This window comes from Eurosta solidaginis, chromosome 4 (assembly GCF_040869045.1).
Source record: "Eurosta solidaginis isolate ZX-2024a chromosome 4, ASM4086904v1, whole genome shotgun sequence".
NCBI lineage: Eukaryota > Metazoa > Arthropoda > Insecta > Diptera > Tephritidae > Eurosta > Eurosta solidaginis.
This window is the reverse complement of record NC_090322.1, coordinates 155,767,070-155,786,252: the sequence shown is the minus strand read 5'-3', so window position 1 is coordinate 155,786,252 and position 19,183 is coordinate 155,767,070. Positions and strand designations below refer to the sequence as shown.

The window sequence follows — 19,183 nt, the reverse complement described above, 5'->3', positions numbered from 1 at the left end:
CTAAATAATTTTATATAGAATTTTATAGTACTTAATAAAAAGAAAGTAAATTTGAATCATAGTTGTGGGCTGCAAAGTTTTCACCAGAAAGTATTTTAAGCGGTGAAACAAATAGTATTGTGCTTTACTTATGGACTTGTTTCCGAAATCTGCATTTGATAAAATAGGGAAAATTAATTCTGAATTTAGAGCTATAGCAGAGCATGAGAGCCTTAAAAAATTCTCGAATTTAAATATATGCAGCCTTTGGGAAGAATTAAGATCAGTTAAAAATAAATTAAATGCGCAAATGTTTTCCAATATTTATAGAATAGTTCAAGGCATATTGTCGATTCCACATTCATCCACAAACGTAGAAAGGATATTTTCTATACAAAATTTAATTAAAATTAAGTGTAGGAATAGAATTCAAACGAACACAGTTTCGAATTTAATAAAAACTAAAGACTTGATGATATCAACTAACAATAGTTATCATAATGTAACGAATTTTACTTGCAAATCCTCTTATTTGCAATCCTCTGCTAAGTTCGAATCATGGCCTTAGCATCGCCTTAGTGATGGAATAACTTAGTGATGCTAATATCCGTGACAATAATATAGATACGAAAAAACACTTTTTGCCGACTGAGGTATTTAAAGAACTCAAAGAAGAAGAACTGTTAATGTAGCGATTGAAACATGAGTTATTAATATAGATGTAGGCGACAATTTGTCAACTTTTATACCTGAATCCAAACCTTTTCTACCTAAAATGTTTTTATGAAATGTTTTTGCATTGAATGCAGCTGCTTTTTTTTATATCTTTCATGAAAATGAAATGGTATATTAATTTCGCCACGAAACCCAAACTTGTCAGTCCTTAAAGGAAAATAGAGAGACCCACCATTAAGTATACCGAAATAATCAGGATGAAGAGCTGAGTTGATTTAGCCATGTCCGTCTCTCCGTCTGTCCGTCTGTCTGTTTGTATGCAAACTAGTCCCTCAATTTTTGAGATATCTTGATAAAATTTGGTGACCGGGTGTATTTGGGTGTCCGATTAGACATATGTCGGAACCGGCCGGATCGGACCACTATAGCATATATACTCCATACCACCGATTTTTCAGAAAAAGAGGATTTTTGTCATATCTTCTTCACTTTAAGAGATTGAAGCTTCACACTTCACCACATACTTTCGTATATTGCACACATTGCATTTCTGAAAAAATTGATGAGATCGGTCTTATATATAGTATATATCCTCCACAACCGATTGTTCAGATAAGAAACTTTTCATAATTACTGCCCTATTTTAAGAGCTAGGGGCTTCAAATTTCAACGAATGCTTACGTATATAGCATATATTGTTCTCTGAAAAAATCATAAAGATCGGTGATATATATAGTATATATCTCATACAACCGATTGTTCAGTTAAGAAACTTTGCGCAATTTCTGCCCCATTTTTACAGCTAGAAACTTCAAATTTCACCAAATGCTTACGTGTATAGTACATATTGTTGTCTGAAAAAATCATAGAGGTCGGTGGTATATATATTATATACCCTATATATACTGTCATTTTTGCCCCTTTTTTACGGCTAGAAGCTTCAAAATTCATCAAATTTTATCAAATAGCTACGTTTACGTAATATATTGTTGAAATACGTGATTCGTAGTCATAGTTTTTACACGCAGACCACAAAAAACTTAAAATTTGCATCCTCACACAAAGTACCTACCTATTTTTATACTCAGTTGAGCAGAGCTCACAGAGTATATTAAGTTTGATTGGATAACGGTTGGTTGTACATATATAAAGGAATCGAGATAGATATAGACTTCCATATATCAAAATAGTCAGGATCGTAAAAAAATTTGATTGAGCCATGTCCGTCCGTCCGTCCGTCCGTTAACACGATAACTTGAGTAAATGTTGAGGTATCTCCTGAGCACTCATCTCAGATCGCTATTTAAAATGAACGATATCGGACTATAACCACGCCCACTTTTTCGATGTCGAAAATTTCGAAAAACAGAAAAAGTGCGATAATTCATTACAAAAGACAGATAAAGCGACGAAACTTGGTACATGACTTGAACTTATGACGCAGAATAGAAAATGAGTAAAATTTTGGACAATGGGCGTGGCACCGCCCACTTTTAAAAGAAGGTAATTTAAAAGTTTTGCAAGCTGTAATTTGGCAGTCGTTGAAGATATCATGATGAAATTTGGCAGGAACGTTACTCCTATTACTATATGTACGCGCAATAAAAATTAGCAAAATCGGAGAAGGACCGCGCCACTGTAAAAAAAAATTTTTTTTAAAGTAAAATTTTAACAAAAAATTTAATATCTTTACAGTATATTAGTAAATTATGTCAACATTCAACTCCAGTAATGATATGGTGCAACAAAATACAAAAATAAAAGAAAATTTCAAAATGGGCGTGGCTCCGCACTCTTTCATTTAATTTGTCTAGGATATTTTTCATGCCATAAGTCGAACAAAAATTAACCAATCCTTTTGAAATTTCGTAGGGGCATAGATTTTGTAACGCTAGCTGTTTTCTGTGAAAACGGGCGAAATCGGTTGATGCCACGCCCAGTTTTTATACACAGTCGTCCGTCTGTCCTTCCGCATGGCCGTTAATACGATAACTTGAGCAAAAATCGACATATCTTTAATGAACTTAGTTCACGTGCTTACTTGAACTCACTTTATCTTGGTATGAAAAATGAACGAAATGCGACTATGACCACGCCCACTTTTTCGATATCGATAATTACGAAAAATGAAAAAAATGCCATAATTCTATACCAAATACGAAAAAAGGGATGCAACATGGTAAGGTAATTGGCTTGTTTTATTGACGCGAAATATAACTTTAGAAAACACTTTGTAAAATGGTTGTGACACCTACCATATTAAGTAGAAGAAAATGAAAAAGTTCTGCAGGGCGAAATAAAAAACCCTTAAAATCTTGGCAGGTATTACATATATAAATAAATTAGCGGTATCCAACAGATGGTGTTCTGGGTCACCCTGGTCCACATTTTGGTCGATATCTGGAAAACGCCTTCACATATACAACTACCACCACTCGCTTTTAAAACTCTCATTAATACCTTTAATTTGATACCCATATCGTACAAACACCTTCTAGAGTCACCCCTGGTCCACCTTTATGACGATATTTCGAAACGGCGTCCACCTATAGAACGAAGGCCCACTCCCTTTTAAAATACTCATTAACACCTTTCGTTTGATGTCCATATTGTACAAACAAATTTTAGGGTCACCCCTGGTCCACCTTTATGGCGATATCTCGAAACGGCGTCCACCTATAGAACTAAGCCCAACGCCCTTTTAAAATACTCATTAATACCTTACATTTGATACCCATATCGTACAAACATATTCTAAAGTCACCCCTGGTCCACCTTTATGGCGGTATCTCGAAAAGGCGAACACCTATAGAACGAAGGCCTTCTCCCTTTTAAAAATACTCATTAGCACCTTTTAATTGATACCCATATCGTGGAAACAAAGTCTAGAGTCACCCCTGGTCCACCTTTATTGCGATACCTCGAAAAGGCGTCCACCTATAGAACTAAGGCCCACTCCCTTTTAAAATACTCATTAACACCTTTCGTTTGATACCCATATTGCACAAACGAATTCTAGAGTCACCCCTGGCCCACATTTATGGCAATATCTGGAAACGGCGTCCACCTATGGAACTAAGGATTACACCCTTTTAAAATACTCATTAACACCTTTCTTTTGATACCCATATTGTACAAACAAATTCTAGGGTCACCCCTGGTCCACCTTTATGGCGATATCTCGAAACGGCGTCCACGTATGGAACTAAGGATTACTCCCTTTTAAAATACTCATTAACACCTTTCGTTTGATGCCCATATTGTACAAACAAATTCTAAAGTCACCCCTGGCCACCTTTATGGCGATATCTCGAAAATGCGACCACCTATACAACAACCACCACTCCATTTTAAAACCCTCATTAATACCTTTAATTTAATACCCATATCGTATAAACACCTTCTAGAGTCACCCCTGGTCCACCTTTATGACGATATTTCGAAACGGCGTCCACCTATAGAACTAAGGCCCACTGCCTTTTAAAATACGCATTAACACCTTTCGTTTGATGCCCATATTGTACAAACAAATTCTAGGGTCACCCCTGGTCCACCTTTATGGCGATATCTCGAAACGGCGTCCACCTATGGAACTAAGGATTACACCCTTTTAAAATACTCATTAACACCTTTCTTTTGATACCCATATTGTACAAACAAATTCTAGGGTCACCCCTGGTCCACCTTTATGGCGATATCTCGAAACGGCTTCCACGTATGGAACTAAGGATTACTCCCTTTTAAAATACTCATTAACACCTTTCATTTGATGCCCATATTGTACAAACAAATTCTAGGGTCACCCCTGGTCCACCTTTATGACGATATCTCGAAAAGGCGACCACCTATACAACAACCACCACTCCCTTTTAAAACCCTCATTAATATCTTTAATTTGATACCCATATCGTACAAACACATTCTAGAGTCACAACTGGTCCACCTTTATGGCGATATTTCGAAACGGCATCCACCTAAAGAACTAAGGCCCACTCCCTTTTAAAATACTCATTAACACCATTCGTTTGATGCCCATATTGTACAAACAAGTTCTAGGGTCACCCCTGGTCCACCTTTGTGGCAATATCTCGAAACGGCGTCCACCTATGGAACTACGGATTACTCCCTTTTAAAATACTCATTAACACCTTTCATTTGATACCCATATCGTACAAACGCATTCTAGAGTCAACCCTGATCCACCTTTATGGCTATATCCCTAAATGGCGTCCACCTATAGAACTATGGCCCACTCCCTCATAAAATACTCTTTAATGCCTTTCATTTGATACACATGTCATACAAACACATTCCAGGGTTTCCCTCGGTTCATTTTCCTACATGGTTATTTTCCTTATGTTGTCACCATAGCTCTCAACTGAGTATGTAATGTTCGGTTACACCCGAACTTAACCTTTCTTACTTGTTTATTTTATATTTATCTTAAAAATCGTTTAGGTATGTACATCTGTTCACTATATATTTCTTATCTTATACATCCGATTATTTGGAGATTACGAACGGGATAAGATTATTGTTCAGCCCCATTCATGAAAGGTATGAAGTCTTCGGCACAGCCGAAGACAGTTCCGTCCTTACTTGTTAATATTAATGTTATGTTCCTTACTGTTACTCAATAAAGAAATGATTTTATATATGTACACAATAATTGTACGCTTCAATCGATAAACTTCTTTTATTATTTTTACTGGAAAAGTATTTTTTCATAAATCATATTTCTCTGTTATACTGCCTTTAATTTCTGTTAGAAAGTTTCCTGACTAAAAACAGTTTTTGGATAAAGACGCACAATATAGCTCTAGTTTGGTTCAAATTCACATCCGAAGACTTTTGGTACATTTTTGGATGATTTGATACATTTTTTTCTTCGTTTAGTATAAAATGAAAAAATCCATTTATCATCCCTCTGTGAGATATGTCGAGTTTGACCCTTTTCCGAATATTACATTGCTAATTTACTAAAAAAGTAGCAAAATAGTACGAAACATTTTCAAGTGTGGTTATTTCTGAAATATTCGTCAACTAGTTTAAGGTAAAATTTAATAATAAATACCAAATGTTATAGTAACAATATTCCCTATCTGCGGTTTTTGATTTAGCTCAATTTCTGTTCAGTGGCTCGCAGATTTTTTCATTTCGTTCAAATTTGGATTGAGATAAATTGAAAAATCATAAGGCTTTTAGTTTTTTTATGTGCGGCCACATCTTTTCTACAAAATTCAATCTAAAGATCTAATTTTTCTACTTTACCAGCTTAAACTAAACCAACTATACCAACTCACCAAATAAACTTGTCACACAAATTATGGCAGCACGGTCATATAATAACTGAACACGCAAAATTTATTACAAATATCCGTCTGTTACAACAACATTTGAACATTGCAACCAAACTTGATACTTGCAACTTACGTAACTTGTTATGAAGTATCATCAAAGTAAATTGCTTAAAATATTATTCTATACCTACACAAGCTATAATACAGAATAAAATATGCTACGGAAGCAAATGGGTTCCAACTGCACTCAACCACAACCCTGCACCAGAGTTGGCGGGTTTGCCTGCGTCTCTTATTACGCAACCCACTTTCACAGTTATGCCGAAACTTTGCCCAAGTGAATGGCAAGCAAGTGGTAGTAACAGCACATTTGACTGTAACAGTTTTATTTTGTCTAACAATATGATGGAGATTGTGGCGCGTAGAAGTGCGAGTTTGATTGTAGCTACTGTTAGTACGGCGAGTAGTGTTAGCGAGATCGGTGGCAAAGGCAACATGAGTTTTCCGCAAGATAATCTCTTGGATTTTGAATTTGATCAACTGGATCGGATTGTGACTACTATTGTGCCGGCATTCTTTGGTATCATCGGTGTTTCAGGGCTACTTGGAAATGCATTGGTCATAGTTGGTAAGTACTTTATTGGAAAGTGGCGTTTTGTGAAAATTTTCATTTGTTTTATTTTTAATTTAAAGAAATATTTCTAAACCGTTAGTGAAATAATATATTATTAACTTGTATCGCGTGGAAATTTGCTTGCCTAAATTTGAGAAAAAATCTTTCTTTCATTACATTATCGCACTTTCTCTTCTTTTCAACCACTCCTTCTTTCACTTACATTGTCTCTTCCAATTACTTCACTTTTTCCGTAACCGCTCTTTTCTCCCTCGGCATGCACCTCTCAATCTCCTTTCAACACATACAATCACACCACCCTTATTATTAATAACATTTAAACCAGACGTCGGCAAAATGAAAATGCAGATGTGTTAGTGAGAGCGCGATGATCGCGCTCATCATTTGAAAGCCCCGACATATAAGCAGTTTTTAATATAGATGAGTTTAACGGTTCCCCCCATAAATTCAGAAAACCAAAATTCAGAAACAAAAATTCAGAAATCAATATTCAGAAATCAAATTTCAGAAGTCAAAATTCAGAAAGTAATCAGACAGCAAAAAAAAACATTAAATTTTGCGCAAAAAGATCCTGAAACTGTAATTTCCACTTCGTCTGCTAATGCCACTGCCTTAACTCCATTTCTATCCAGTTCAAGTAGTATTTCGTTCAGTTCAACAACCCAAAGTTCTGAAGGGAGAACAGCCAAAATTCTGATTGTCGACATTTTTTTCAACCTGGAACACAGCAACGTCCAAAGAAGGCGTTATATCCAATCGAATTATGGAATATGTGTAATATCACCAAATTGGGTGACGTCCGGACAAATAATTCTATCGAAAGGTGACACAACATCATTCGAAGTATGTTTGGGACACACGCTATGATATTTAATTTCATAAATAAAATAAAAAACGAACATGCAATAACAGAAACAAAACTGCAGCAATTTTCAGCTGGAGGCGAGCCATATCAGAAACGCAAGTTAAATACAATGATTTCGTTTTTCGAATATTTTAAATTCATTTGAAAAAGATAAACGCGAAAAGATTTAACTAATTACATGCTTGCTATTGCACACAATTTAAAATTTTAGATTTTACTACTTTTTCTTTATACATAATTCCTTCCAAATAAATTATTGTTTCTAAATTTTGAGAAAAATTTTATGTTTTTTCTGTAGTCTGATTACTTTCTGAATTTTGACTTCTGAATTTTACCTTCTGAAATTTGCCTTCTGTAATTTGACTTCTGAGATTTGGCTTCTGAGTTTTGACCTCTGAATTTTGTCTTTCTGAAAAAGGGTTCTGACTAATGTTTTCTGAAAAAATGTGCTTCTGAATTTTTGTTTTCTGAATTAATGGGGGCACCGAGTTTAACACAAGCTTATGCATTATGAATAGATTGCACGTATTTTTATGGAGAACGGTAGAATGAGCAACACTGGCACCATCTGATATTGAAAAGTAGCCAACTCGCAAATTTTGTTGGAAGCAAATCATAAGAAGACGAATTTGACATTTGCTTTGTCTAAGGGTGCTGGCACACTTTGCAAGGGAAATTATTTTTCCCACTAGTTGATAAATTTTCTAAAATTTTTTTCAATTAAAAACTCTAATATAACAATCGAATACCACACAAAATATGTTATGAAGTATTATTGTTGTATAGGGATAATGTTTATAACAGTGCCTCGCGAAATTTTTTATGTGAATAGGTAAGGTGTAATAAACTTCAATTGCCAAGTCTGAAGTTCCTTCATATTTACGGACGCAACATCTTGGTTGATTGTGGCGATGTTACTCGAATGCATAAGCTTGTGCTAAACGCATCTATATGAAAAATATCATTGTGCCGCGGCCTTAATTCATCGTTTTGCGTTGTTTATTCGCTTAATAGTAAGTAACAAGACAAAATCGTTTTTTATGATTTGTTTTTTCGATTTTGCCAATTCTACACTGTAAAATAAAGGTTTATCGTAAGATGCAGTTTTTCGCACAATAAACAACCCTAATACTATTTTCACACAGACGGCTTATTGAATAATAAAGGCAATTTTCTACATTAAGACGCTTATTGAGCTCAATCTTCCCTACAAAATTCGAATCTATTATTATTTCATTAGTAGCTAATCGAATGCCTAATGAAGTCAAAAGCACAATGCAACTCTGTTGGTAGCGTTCCGCTTCCGTTTCCGCTTCTTAGTTTTTGTGTGTTCAGTGCTTAAAAATGTCATTTGTCAAAGCAAATGTCATTGTCTGCATGGCGGAACGATACAAGGTGGCCGCATCGAACAGCTGATTATAACCTTTTTTATTTGATTTGATAAATCAACTACCGGCGCAGTACGATTTTGACATTTGTCCATCGAATTTACAAGTACATGGAATTTTTTTTGTTTGTAGGTAAGTCACCATGCTCCCACCTTGTATCGTTCCGCCATGATTGTCTGTCTCATCCTTCATACAAATCGAGCAGTTACTTCTGTGTGAAAGCAAAAAATTTACGATTTCATTAGCAGGTGAAATGAGATCATTAAGTTTCTGTGTGAAAACAGTATAATCCATATTTTTGTTTACATATACATATGGACAACATTCGTCAACATTGCGAGCGACGCACACAATAGATGTTGCTGCGCCAAATGCTCAGCGAGTACTAAATAAAAGAGAATAAGAATACGTGTAAATTGAGTATTCACAATTGTTCCACTATTTGCGGACGTCCGACGTAAACTAAATTAGTTCTGTTAAAGAGATTGATCTATGGGCAAAAAAGAAATTTCATTGTTTTTCACAGTTAGTCTCTATTTTTAAGTGTTTAAAATTAAGATAGTTCATAGCGGAACGATACAAGGTGGCAGCATGGTGACATACCTACAAACATAAATAAAAATTTAATGTACTTTGTTTTTGTAAATTCGATGGACAAATGTCAAAATCGTACTGCACCGTATTTTGATGTATCAAATCAAATAAAAAAAAACTTAAAATCAGCTGTCCCATGCTGCCACCTTGTATCGTTGCGCCATGAGATAGTTAAAAAAGAAGAGCAACAAGGCCTCGAGCGCAGACGGATTGCCTACGGAGATATTCAACTACGCCAGCGGGTTGTTGGTAGGGCGCATGCATCAGCTTATTTTCAAAACATGTTCGGACGAGTGCATGCCCGACGATTGGATTCCAAGTGTTCTTTGGCCAGTCCAAAAGAGAAGGAACCTACAAACTGCACCAACTAACGCTGAATCAGCCTTGTTAGAATCGAATATAAGATCCTATCAAGTGAATTGTGCGAGAGATTGAAGCCCAATGTGAATCGGCTGATTGGACCTTGTTAGTGCGGCTTCAGGTCTGGTAAATCTACCAACGACAAGATGTTCACTATGCGCCAAGTCTTGGAAAAAACCCGCGAAAAAAAATTTACACACATCATCTCTTCGTCTATTTTAAAGCCGTCTTCGACAGCACGAAAAAGAGCTGCCTATATGCCGCTTTTTCTGATTTTGGTTTCCCCGCAAAACTTATAGGGCTGTGAAAAAAATTGTTGAGCAACACCATCACCTCAGTCAGAACTGGGATGGACCTTTCCGAGCCGTTAGAAACTAAACAGCGTTTTAGGCAGGGTGACCGTTTTTCGTGCGATTTCTTCAATTTGATGCTGGAGAAAATTATACTAGCTGCAAAACTTAACCGCTCCGAGTAAATATTCAATAAAAGCGTGAAATTACTGGCGAATACTGACGACATTGATATCATTGGTCTGTAAGTTGCCTAGTTCTGTAAGCTGTAAGTTCTGCTTACTCCAAACTGCAAAATGAAGCAGAAAATATGGGCTTGATGGCAAATGAGAACAAAACAAAGTACGTAACATAACGAGCAAAGAGACGGCAACCATACCTGTATTGCCGGCTATACTTTTGAATTATGAAAATACTTCGTTTATTTAGAAACCAGTATCAACATAAACAACAACATCTGTCTAGATTTATATTTAAGAATTCATGAGCTTAACACCGGCTTATAATAATTGAATTTTAATTATTGTGTTTTCTAAGAGAAACTGAAAAGAAAGAAACATTTACTGGAATATTGCAATGGACCCATTTCGAAAACCGCCAACGTAATCATCATCAGGCAATTTTGTAATGTTATCAAGGGTTTCACCGGGATTCGAACCGTGAATCACATGGTGAAACTGCAGTAGCCTTTAACCACTAGGCCATCCTGCTGGTATTTGTTTTTATGCTTAATTCAGTTTTTCTCATTTCTACACTAACAACACAATTGAGATATTTTGTCTCTATATTGATTTGTGTCATGTAGATTTGTTTTTGTAAAGTTCTTCTTCGTTGCGAATGAGAAACTTTGTAAACAAGGGCTCAGTTGTACATATTTATGTATGTTTGTTTAATGGTGTGTTCAGTTTATACTTATATTTAAGAATTCATGAGCTTAACACCGGTTTATAATAATTGAATTTCAATTATTATGTTTTCTAAGAGAAACTGAAAAGAAAGAAACTCTAGAAATCCAGAGGAAAATTACTCTTGTCAACAAATGATTATTTGGACTTAGTAGGCAATTGATAGTTTAAGTTCGTTCTCGATAACTGAAAATCATGCCCTACAAGTCACTTATCGTACCTGTCTTGCTATACGGTGCAAAAGCTGGGACCTATGACAATATCAGATGACAATATCGAGAGAAAAAGGTTTCAAGAGATTGACGGAACTCTGTTCTTTGGCGACGGCGAATGCCGGAGAAGATTTAATGATGGGCAGTCTGAATAAAGCTCGTACAGCATAGTCAACATAGTCCAGCGAATTAAAATGCAACAGCTTCGCTGGCTAGGCCATGTGAGGCGAAAGAAAGATGATATTCTGGCTAAGAAAGTATTTTTATCTGAATAAGGCAATGGAAGTAGAGGAAGGAGGCAGCTACTACTCCGCTGGAAGAACCAGGTGGACAAAAATTTGAGTTCCTTCGGCATGACCAATTAGCGCCAGGTAATCAGCAAAGAAGCAACTGAAGCGCCTTGTTGGACAGGCAAAGTCGTTTAATAGTTAAGGGCCAAGTCTGTTAGTAACTAAATTTCCCTATTGTCTTTACTTTTAATCGTATCTTATTGTCATTTCCTTCTCGTCTCCTTTGCTCCTATATCTTCCACCATGCTCCTTTAACTTGTTTAGATTTCTAAATATCTTCATATAATGTGCTCCAATGTAGATCTGATCAGTTTTGGGTAATCGCTAAGCAACATTTGATACAGAACTTAGAATTCATACTTCTCACTGCCCCAGCTTGCGTCCAGCATTTCCCATTCTACTAAAACTTTAACATCGACTAGTTTATCACAACAAATACTTATTAAAGAAAGAAAGCTGCTTGGGTACAAAACAAGAAGAGTGTAATTGAACTTTTGTCGCCTCAATAATTATTTCCTGTTTGTTCTTCAAGCATTGCTTCTCACTTTCCATTGCATTTGCATTTTTGTGCACCTGCAACGGAAATAAGATTTTTTATTTTTTGCTTAGAAAACATTCATTTAGATTTTTTGTTCAGTTTTCCGGTAAACAAAAGAACAGGAAGAAGTAGCATTCACATTTAAGACCTATTTTTTTATTTTTCTTATGGTATGCGTGCATACTTTTTGTAGCGGAAGTATCTGTCTTGCATTCTCTTTTATTTGGGTAATTCTTTTTATCAGCAAAGCAGATTCTTTTGTCATAGTACGTCAAAACTGTTTTATTATGATACATCATCATCATTGATTGGTGCTTAGCCGCCTGAGGTATTGTGGCGGTTTGTAACAAGTCACGCCAGCTACACCGATTTCGCGATAACTGACGCCGACCGGAGGCACCATAGAAGATCAAGTCGTCCTCCACCTGTCTCTAAAAACTCAAGGGAGGTTTTGCGTTGCCTTTGCTTCCAGACACGATTGTCGATTGAAATACTTTTATGGCCAGAGCTATTTCGTCCTTCTGGGCTTTTATTCACTGCACTATCTTTATAACTGCGTAAAACTTGTACAGCCCATCATCTAAACTCCTTCGATATTCGTTGTCGGAATTATTAATAGGACCATAGATTTTCCGTAGGACGTTTTTGCTCTTGAACACTCCATGAGCCACCTCTCTCGATACAGACCATGATTCCGAGCAATATATCAGGATAGGTATGATGAGCGACTGGTAGCGCGTAATTTTTGTATCTAGAGTGAGTAAATTAATTCTCAATTGCCTAGTTACTCACCGCCACACTCAACTTATTTTGCTTTTATATGACCTCCTTGAACCTTCCTGGCAATTCAACGCCTGCTAGTGTGAAGAACTTGGGGTCAACAGCGCCGCGTTTACTAAATAATCAGAATTCGTTTCGGGTTGGAGGGTTTACAGTTGATTTTTGGGAAGGCTTAAATCGTGCTGGAAACTCCTTGGTGGATTGAACGTTACCTAAGAATTGGTAAAAAGCATACTTCAGCTAGAATAAGTAGCAATCCCTCCAAGGAGTTTCCAGCGGAATACATTTCTTCTTAGCCTACTTATTTGAACAGCTCATTACCTTGATCGTACCGCAACATGTTTTACGCCATCAATGTGTATCGAATTCGTCTGCTCCCTCGATAGCTACCAACACAATAAAAACAACTAAAGCACAATCTTTACGTCAGCTGAGTTAGCTTAAACCTTCTGTCACCCACCTGTTTACCTTTTTACGCCGAAACTAACCGCCACGGCAAAGCTAATAGGAGTTGGTTCGCTGGGAGTTGTTACATTGTGGATGCAAAATTTTCCGACTGTAGGACCAAGCCTACCCTGGCGTTAAAGTCATACAGCATAATTACTGCTTTCTTACGCAGAATAATTGGTAGCTATTTTAATGACAGAGTACTTTTTTTACCACAGATCAAGGAGCAATGGAGTACAACATCACTGGAAGCATACCACAGGGATCTGTTCTGGGTCAGACGGTTTGGCATGCAATGTATGACGGGGTGCTAAAGATTGATCTACAAGAAAGCACGCTAGAAATGGCTGAACAATTCGGGACTGGAGTTGGCTAGCCAAAAGGCAGAAGTGGTATTAATAAGCTCCAAACGGTCGGTGAACGAGTTAGTCTTAACTGCTTGGGATCATAAAATCACCTCAAAGGATTCTCTAAAATACTTAGGAGTGCACGTTGACTATAAGTTAACTTTCAAAGAGCACTTCAGAGCGGTGGGAGAGAAAATCCCCAAATTTAATGGAGTACTTATGCGAATAATGCCCAACATTGGTGGTCCGAGCGAAGCTACCTGTCAGCTATTGTCCACAGTAACCAGCTCGATAATACTATACTCAGCAACAGTGTGGTATGGATCTAAACGGACCCATCAAAAATATATATTAGCAGCATACCAACTTGCAGCTAAAAGAATAGCATGTGCTTATCGGACGGTGTCCGACGACGCGATCCTGGTCCTAACCCGGAAAATCCCAGTGGACTTACTGGCAAGCGAAATGGCCGATATGCATAACACTAATATCGAGCGACCAGCTGAAGAAAGCAAGAAAAAAGCTAGGACACAAACAATAGCTAAGTGGCAAGAACGGTGGGAGGCCTCGAGTAAAGGGCGTTGAACCTTCCCGCTTGTTTGGGACGTAGATCAATGGAATGAGCGGAAGCACAGCAAACAGAATTACCATCTCACGCAAATACTGAGTGGAAATGGCTGTTTCAAAGAGTATTTATGAAGCGTGGGATAGGGGAAGATCGTCTTTGCCGAATATGTACCACGGAGTTAGAAAACGCAGAAAACGTCATGCTGCCCCCGTTTTCACGAGAAAAACTCACCTTGCATAGAGTTTTTGGGGATAAACCTACCACGAGAAACTTAGTACCAGAAATGTGCAACAGGAAGGAATGCTGGACTGCAGTAAGCAAAATGACACGCCTGATGGATGCTGAGAGTGAGCGCAGAGAAATTCGCCGGCGAACCAGTGGCGCTTAAATCGACACTCAGAGCAAATAGCGGGAACCCGGACGCAGGGACAGGGCTCTTAAAAATGAGAAATATGGAACGCCACCCTGAAGTAATGCGAAAGTGGTATCGGGGTGGGCATCGATTCCAAAATGGGGCTGTTTTTTAGTCTACGGACACACGGTTACTGCGACGGTAGAAATTATGGTGCATTAGGCATTTTTCAGACCTCAGGCCAAAAAAAAAGTATCATGGTGGGGCATTCATCGTATGCCTTTTCTAGATTATCATAAAAGGAGCCCTTATCCTTGTCCACCGCATCATTTATTGGTGCGCAGGCGCAAATAAACGTAACATTGAAACGCCCGGCCTTAATTAAGAGCTTGGATTTATGCTTTTTCACAGCCGTGAACGACAATTATTGTTGGCGAAGTTTCTTTCCCCACACAAAACTAACAACTTGGCTTCCAATTGCGCGTTCGTTCTATGGTCATTGTAGTAAACTGTAATATCTCATCGTTTTTCTACTTTGCCACGTCCACCGTGCGTCCTATGTATCGGTGCTATCGGTATATACCAACAATCCTTGCCGTATTAGAGTTCCAAAACTCTATTAATTCGAAGAGAACTTACATCACTGTTGACAGATATGTTCAAAAGGGATATGTACAAAAGTCTAGATGACATGGAATAACCCATAAATCACTTATATCTATAAATAATAACCAAAAAATTTATCCGAATATGCATACCAAAAACTTTATCACACATTCTAAACATTTTCTCATCCTCACAGTAATAGTTGCCAATCAACAGATGCGCTCCACAACCAATTTACTCATCATAAATCTTGCAGTCTCTGATATTTTATTCGTCGTCTTCTGTGTACCTTTTACGGCTGCTGATTATGTGCTTCCTACATGGCCCTTTGGCAATTTATGGTGTAAATTTGTGCAATACATGATTGTGGTTACATGCCATTGTAGCGTTTACACTTTAGTGCTGATGTCCTTTGATCGTTTTCTGGCTGTAGTACATCCGGTGACGAGCATGTCATTGCGTACAGAACGTAATGCAATACTGTAAGTACTTGTATAAATAAATCAATGTAAAGCCAACCTACTTTTTGGTATTGATTTATTTTTTGGCGTTACAATTGAATATGTCTCTTTACCTTTGTTATTTTTACGAAAGCAAAAATAAGTCAATCCTGCTTAAGCTTTCGTTGTATTTAAATTTATTATTACAGTGCCATTCTCTGTGCTTGGGTACTCATAGTCACGTTAACAGTTCCAGTGGCGCTGGTACATTCAGTACGTTTCTATTATTTTAAGGGTCGCCGTTATACAGCTTGCGTTTTCTCTACTGAAGACGAGGGTTGGAGTTTAATCGGATTTCAGGTGATAACTTCTTAACATTAATTACTATGTGTTTACTTTTTTATTGAATTCTAATTTTGCAAGACTTTGTGGAAGCTAAACATTTTGTATTTGGCGCATTATTATGTACGACGCCTTGAAACTTTGCATCGCAGTCACTGTTATTCACATTCACCACTATATAAAGCATCAGTTACCCACGAGCGTACGTAGAAAACACGTGTCAGCTGACACGACCTAACTTATGAGTGTGCAATGCAAACGAAAACTCACCGACGTTCAACGCACGTACGTACGTAGCCCGGAACGGAGAAATCAAACCAATTTTGATTTTTTCCGTAAGAACGTGTCAGCTGATCGCTCTCTCACTAGACAGAGTTGCCTAGTAAACTTATGTGCGCTGATTTTTGACCGTTTGCAGTTATTATACAAAAAGGCCTAAGATTGTTAAAAATTATGTTGAAATATCCTAAAGTTATTATATAAAATTCGAGGTTACAAATAAATGAACTAGAAATTCTTATTCAGTATTTGTTTCTGCCATTTGCACTATGAAAAATTGTAATTCCAAAAGTTGATGTTTGCATAAGCATGCATGCAAACTGGTCAATGGCAACAGTGCTTTGCTCTAAACAATACACACACAAATATGTTATATACATGGCTTGAGGGTTCGGTCAAACGTGTTTCGTACGACAAACGTCCGTAAGTACGGCACCCGTCGGTGGGTAACTGCCGCTTAATATAAAAAAAAATAAACAAAACGTACAAAAAACGTGTCAGCTGACACGATCTATCTTACATGCCAACCTAATAAAACCGCACAGCGTTTTTTAGCGAACGCAAACAACCGCGTTTTTTGCCCAAACCCAAATAAGCATGCGTTGCGACAATGTAAAGCATGTGTGCAAACGTCAAATCTATATGTCACGCAGAACAAAAATTGGAAATGGAGTTAGGTTTTGACGCAGCAAATTAAATTTGGGTTGCTCTCATACAAGTTGTATGTGCATGAGACATTTTTGACAGAAAACGACTTGCGTGCGTTTATATTAGGTTGGCATGTTATGAATGTGCGATGTAAACGAAAACTCACCGACGTGCAACGCACGTACGTATGTATCCCGGAACGTAGAAATCAAAACAATTTTGATTTTTTCCGTAAGAACTTGTCAGCTGATCGCTCTCTCACTAGACAGAGTTGCCTAGTAAACTTTTGTGCCCTAATTTTTGACCGTTTGCAGTTTTATGCAAAAACACCTGATCAAAGCTTGAAAAATTGTGAAAATATATTGTGATGTTTCCATAAGCATGCATTCAAGCAGGTCAATGGCAACATTTTTTTCGTTGCCACTACGGGCATAAATTTCGCTGAAATTTGTGTACGTACGGCATACGTATACGTACGTTACATACTTCGGTGGGTAACTGCTGCTTTAGTTCCACTCACTGAGGTGAATGAATCTTCTTATATCAAACGAATTCTGATTCACACAAGGAAATACGACCCGTTGCTTTGTACATAATATGCCCCTAAATTTCCGTTTGAATAATTTATTTCATTTCCGTAGATTTCCTTCTTTGTATCAACATATGTTGCACCGTTGACTTTGATTTGCGTTCTTTATGTGGGAATGTTGGCGCGCTTGTGGAGAAGTTCACCTGGCGTTAAACCATCTGAAGAGTCCAGGTAATTCTGCTTTAAGTATATAACGTTGTATGTGTTGTTTGCTGTTAAATATGGCTCAGTTTCGTTGAGTTTGCATTTTGATTGGTAGGTACCAAATACTAGTTTCAAGTGGTGCTAACGCTGTATCGCAACCACGGTGTAATAGATATATATTTCAGCCATGTACTCATTCACATAGCTCCAACAAAGTCCAATTATATACAAAATTTATAAAACAATGGTTGTTTTAAGGAAGACGATATTTTCATATGTATATACGACTTATTTCTGCTTTGGACAGTAAAAAAGAAATTCTGAACGATTGACCATCTTACACATCGAAATTCACTCAGGGAAAAGTTTATCGTCCGGCTTAGTTCACTGAATTTGGGCGTCAACGTACCACTATAAAAAGTTCACTCGTTGTTAAAATTTCTAAGCTTTTCCATTTTTTCAAACCTATCTATTTATTTTGCAATAAAATAAGGCGCCGGTATTCCGCCTATTTCCGAACATTTCGCGAATTTCTATAAATTTCCCGTATAAAGATGTTGGAAGTTATTGTCAGCGTAGTAAGACTAAGCAAAGGTTTGCAAACATTTAGTGATTCATCAGTTTCTGAACCAGTGAGTTTTGCATACTTTGTGCAATGAATGGCAACAAAGTCATTGCAAACTCACATAATGAAATTTGATATCCCAAACATTTATTTAAATACTTGGGCAATTTTCTTCCCAAAATTTTTCAAATCTAATTATTCCCTTGAGATTGCTTCAATACCTTGGAAATATCCTTATAAACTGCATCCAAGTAACTCGATCTCTGGTCTACATTTATTCCCTGAAGATATTTTACTGTATCAGAAGACCTTAAAAAATCGTTTGCATACGGCCCTGATTTAATTCCAATATGTGTTTTTAAGAAATGTGCAAAATATATCTACCAACTTCTTACAGATCTGTTTAACATATCTTTAAAGTATGGCGTTTTGATGACGGAATAGGAATAATCCTTTCTAATCCCTCTCCATAAAATTGGTATTAAGTCATCCATTGAAAACTTTCGTGGGAAAACTAGACCGCCGCTATCACGAAGTTGTTCGAAACAAACGTTACAAATCACCTAAGTATAATCGTTAAAAAAATATGTTTTCTAGTATCATAGAGAGACCTTTGATGTTCTTCAGTGCAGTAATCTGGGCCCAATTCTGTTTGTGCTATTTGTAAACGATATTTACATGATGTAAAGCTTTGCAAGACTTACGCGTCGATTGAGTAACACTTTTTTTTAGACGGATTTAAGTTGTTAAGCTTACGTAATTAATTGACCGTTAACCGCCAATCGGTCACAACAAGGGATTTTAAATCATTTTCCACCTGGTCCTTCCAGCGGAGTTGGGGTGCCCTCTAACTCTGGTTCCATAGGCGGATTGCTTTGCACGATTTTATAGAATATTGTTCCAGAGCGGTTGAGTTCTCAACTAGAATATGATAATGAATAGATTTCAAGCCAATTTCTTCTGAAAGAAGTGCACTTTATTAATCCCTCTCGAACTACAAGAGTCTACAAACCCTTTCTTTTTAAACAATGTAAAACGAATTTCAA

General features: G+C 37.1%; 1 protein-coding gene across 6 annotated transcripts in view; it reads left to right on the top strand.

Annotated features, from left to right (window-relative positions):
* The window catches only part of LOC137250527 (allatostatin-A receptor-like), a 68,974-nt gene that overhangs the window by 36,237 nt on the left and 13,554 nt on the right, over positions 1-19,183 (top strand). For all 6 annotated transcript variants that reach the window (XM_067783491.1, XM_067783490.1, XM_067783489.1 and 3 more), the window contains 4 exons: positions 5,929-6,582; positions 15,327-15,612; positions 15,780-15,930; positions 17,481-17,599. In XM_067783491.1, the coding sequence (XP_067639592.1) occupies positions 6,273-6,582; positions 15,327-15,612; positions 15,780-15,930; positions 17,481-17,599 (866 nt within the window). In that variant the 5' untranslated portion in view covers positions 5,929-6,272. The remainder of the gene's footprint in view (positions 1-5,928; positions 6,583-15,326; positions 15,613-15,779; positions 15,931-17,480; positions 17,600-19,183) is intronic.